Genomic DNA, 3,442 nt, shown 5'->3' with positions numbered 1-3,442 from the left:
CCCTAGTTGGAAAAGCAGGATGCTAAAAATCCAAGTTCTCCAACTGTGAAAAATAACCCAACGAGAAAAGTAAAGAAGTAAATAAGTAAACTGCAAGAAAAGTTATAAAAAATTAGAATAGTATATTTTAAGAATAAGAACAATATTAGAATGTATATTTAATAATTAAATTATAAAGAGACTTGTGTCAACCTTTTCAACATATAAAAAATTCTTACGTAATATTCGACCTTCCACCGTAATTAGTCTATCGTGGCTCCTTTTTTTTTTTTTTCCAGTGAAGGCTTTATTGGTATCAATATTGTCGTAACCAGCTATTAAACTTTGTTCATATCCGATCTATAACCATGTAATGGGATAGGCATATTTCGTAATTTCCTGGATAATTTCTAAGGATGCAAAATCTTATGACTTTTTTTTTACATATTGAGGTAATGTGTTTTGGCTTTTATATATATTCAAAAATATATGTACGTACATGCGTATATGCGTAATTCAATGTAGTCTTTGTATTAAGCTGAATCTTTTGTTTGTTTACTTTCGAATGAATTATAAAGCTATTTTACCATAGATGGATGTATATAAATATACTTGATTTCAATAACAAAACAGTTGTCCCCGTCTACCAGTTTAATAAAAGTGCAACTTATTTTATGCTATTATTGTTATTATGTTTTCACTGCTATAATGTAAAGTTTTAATGCCGGTTTATGAAACAATTTACCGTAAATAATTTGCCATACTTATTTTCTATTGTCATTTTACGGCCGTAAAGAGAAGATCGTTCTTTTGTATGGGACCAACAAGTAAACACACCCACAATCTCCCTTGATTGTTTTTTATATAAGTTTTAATTAATATTTCATGAAAAAATCGTTCACTGTGGTACCCCCTATCATCTGTAGGCCCACCCCCAACCCCAGCCAAATTTTATGGTAACCCTCTATTATCAAACCCCCGTAGTACCCCCCCCCCCCCCATCATGCATTTCATTGCTGCCGACAAGAGCGCTAATATGAAATTTTGAAAGGAAAAAAAATGGTGAAAAATCTCTTATAATTACAGCCCTCTAGAAGGCTTTGATCGAGTGCTCATTTCCATACATATAAGTTACCTAATACTTGTAATTTCCATAATATTTATAAGTTCCATAATACTTGTAATTTCCATAATACTTATGAGTTCCCTTATGCCTGCAATTACCATAATACTTATAAGTTCCCTAATACTTGTAATTTCCATAATACTTATAAGTTCCATAATACTTGTAATTTCCATAATACTTATAAGTTCCCTAATACTTGTAATTTCCATAATACTTATAAGTTCCCTAATGCTTGTAATTTCCATAATACTTTTAAGTTCCCTAATATTTGTAATTTCCCTAATACTTATAGGTTCCCTAATACTTGTAATATCCAAAATACTTATAAGTTACCTAATACTTGTAATTTCCATAATACTTATAAGTTCCCTAATACTTGTAAATTCCATCATATTTATAAGTTGCCTAATTCTTGTAATTTCCCTAATACTTATAGGTTCCCTAATACTTGTAATTTCCAAAATACTTATAAGTTCCCTAATATTTGTAATTTCCATAATACTTATAAGTTCCCTAATACTTTTAATTTCAATAATACTTGTAAGTTCCCTGATACTTGTGATTTACATCATATTTATAAGTTCCATAATACTTGTAATTTCCATAATACTTATGAGTTCCCTTATGCCTGCAATTACCATAATACTTATAAGTTCCCTAATACTTGTAATTTCCATAATACTTATAAGTTCCATAATACTTGTAATTTCCATAATACTTATAAGTTCCCTAATACTTGTAATTTCCATAATACTTATAAGTTCCCTAATGCTTGTAATTTCCATAATACTTTTAAGTTCCCTAATATTTGTAATTTCCATCATATTTATAAGTTGCCTAATACTTGTAATTTCCCTAATACTTATAGGTTCCCTAATACTTGTAATTTCCAAAATACTTATGAGTTCCCTAATACTTGTAATTTCCAAAATACTTATAAGTTCCCTAATGCTTGTAATTTCCATAATACTTTTAAGTTCCCTAATATTTGTAATTTTCATCATATTTATAAGTTGCCTAATACTTGTAATTTCCAAAATACTTATAAGTTCCCTAATACTTGTAATTTCCAAAATACTTATAAGTTCCCTAATGCTTGTAATTTCCATAATACTTTTAAGTTCCCTAATATTTGTAATTTCCATCATATTTATAAGTTGCCTAATACTTGTAATTTCCCTAATACTAATAGGTTCCCCAAAACTTGCAATTTCCAAAATACTTATAAGTTCCCTGATACTTGTAATTTCCAAAATACTTATAATCTCCCTAATACTTGTAATTTCCCTAATACTTATAGGTTCCCTAATACTTGTAATTTCCAAAATACTTATAAGTTCCCTAATACTTGTAATTTCCAAAATACTTATAAGTTCCCCAATGCTTGTAATTTCCATAATACTTTTAAGTTCCCTAATATTTGTAATTTCCATCATATTTATAAGTTGCCTAATACTTGTAATTTCCAAAATACTTATAAGTTCCCTAATACTTGTAATTTCCAAAATACATATAAGTTCCATAATGCTTGTAATTTCCATAATACTTTTAAGTTCCCTAATATTTGTAATTTCCATAATACTTATAAGTTCCCTAATACTTGTAATTTCCATAATACTTATAAGTTCCCTAATGCTTGTAATATCCATAATACTTTTAAGTTCCCTAATATTTGTAATTTCCATCATATTTATAAGTTGCCTAATACTTGTAATGTCCCTAATACTAATAGGTTCCCTAATACTTGTAATTTCCAAAATACTTATAAGTTCCCTAATACTTGTAATTTCCAAAATACTTATAAGTTCCCTAATACTTGTAATTTCCAAAATACTTATAAGCTCCCTAATACTTGTAATTTCCATAATACTTTTAAGTTCCCTAATGCTTGTAATTTCCATAATACTTTTAAGTTCCCTAATATTTGTAATTTCCAAAATACTTATGAGTTCTCTAATACTTGTATTTTTTTTAAATACTCATAATACTTATAGGTTCTCTAATACTTGTAATTTCCATAATATTTATAAGTTACGTAATACTTGTAATTGCCAAAATACTTATAAGTTCCCTAATACTTTAAATATCCAGAATACTTATAAGTTACCGAATATTTGTAAGATCCGTAATACTTATAAGTTCCCTATTATTTGAAATTTCCAATATACTTATGAGTTCTCTAGTACTTGTATTTTTTCAAATATTTTAATACTTGTAAGTTCTTTAATACTTATATTTTCCTAAATACTTATACTTTTGCATGTCAAAGAGGAAAAATTTAAATTTAATGGTACTTATTTTTACGTGTCAAAGATGAAAAATGTGAAATTATAGGTA

The 3,442-nt window shown here is 27.4% G+C and overlaps 1 protein-coding gene across 1 annotated transcript; it reads right to left on the bottom strand.

Annotated features, from left to right (window-relative positions):
- Window positions 1-1,668: 1,668 nt before the first annotated feature.
- On the bottom strand, window positions 1,669-3,006 carry LOC137627191 (uncharacterized). Its single transcript, XM_068358269.1, has one exon. It carries the CDS (start codon window positions 3,004-3,006, stop codon window positions 1,669-1,671), a length of 1,338 nt encoding a protein of 445 aa, XP_068214370.1.
- Window positions 3,007-3,442: the final 436 nt, after the last annotated feature.

Source organism: Palaemon carinicauda, chromosome 35 (assembly GCF_036898095.1).
Source record: "Palaemon carinicauda isolate YSFRI2023 chromosome 35, ASM3689809v2, whole genome shotgun sequence".
NCBI lineage: Eukaryota > Metazoa > Arthropoda > Malacostraca > Decapoda > Palaemonidae > Palaemon > Palaemon carinicauda.
This window is presented reverse-complemented; position numbering and strand designations above follow the sequence as displayed.

What these genes read in the sequence shown, in the direction of transcription:
- LOC137627191 (XM_068358269.1), bottom strand. Translation starts at nt 3,006, where the DNA reads ATGGAAATTACAAGCATTAGGGAACTTAAAAGTATTATGGAAATTACA.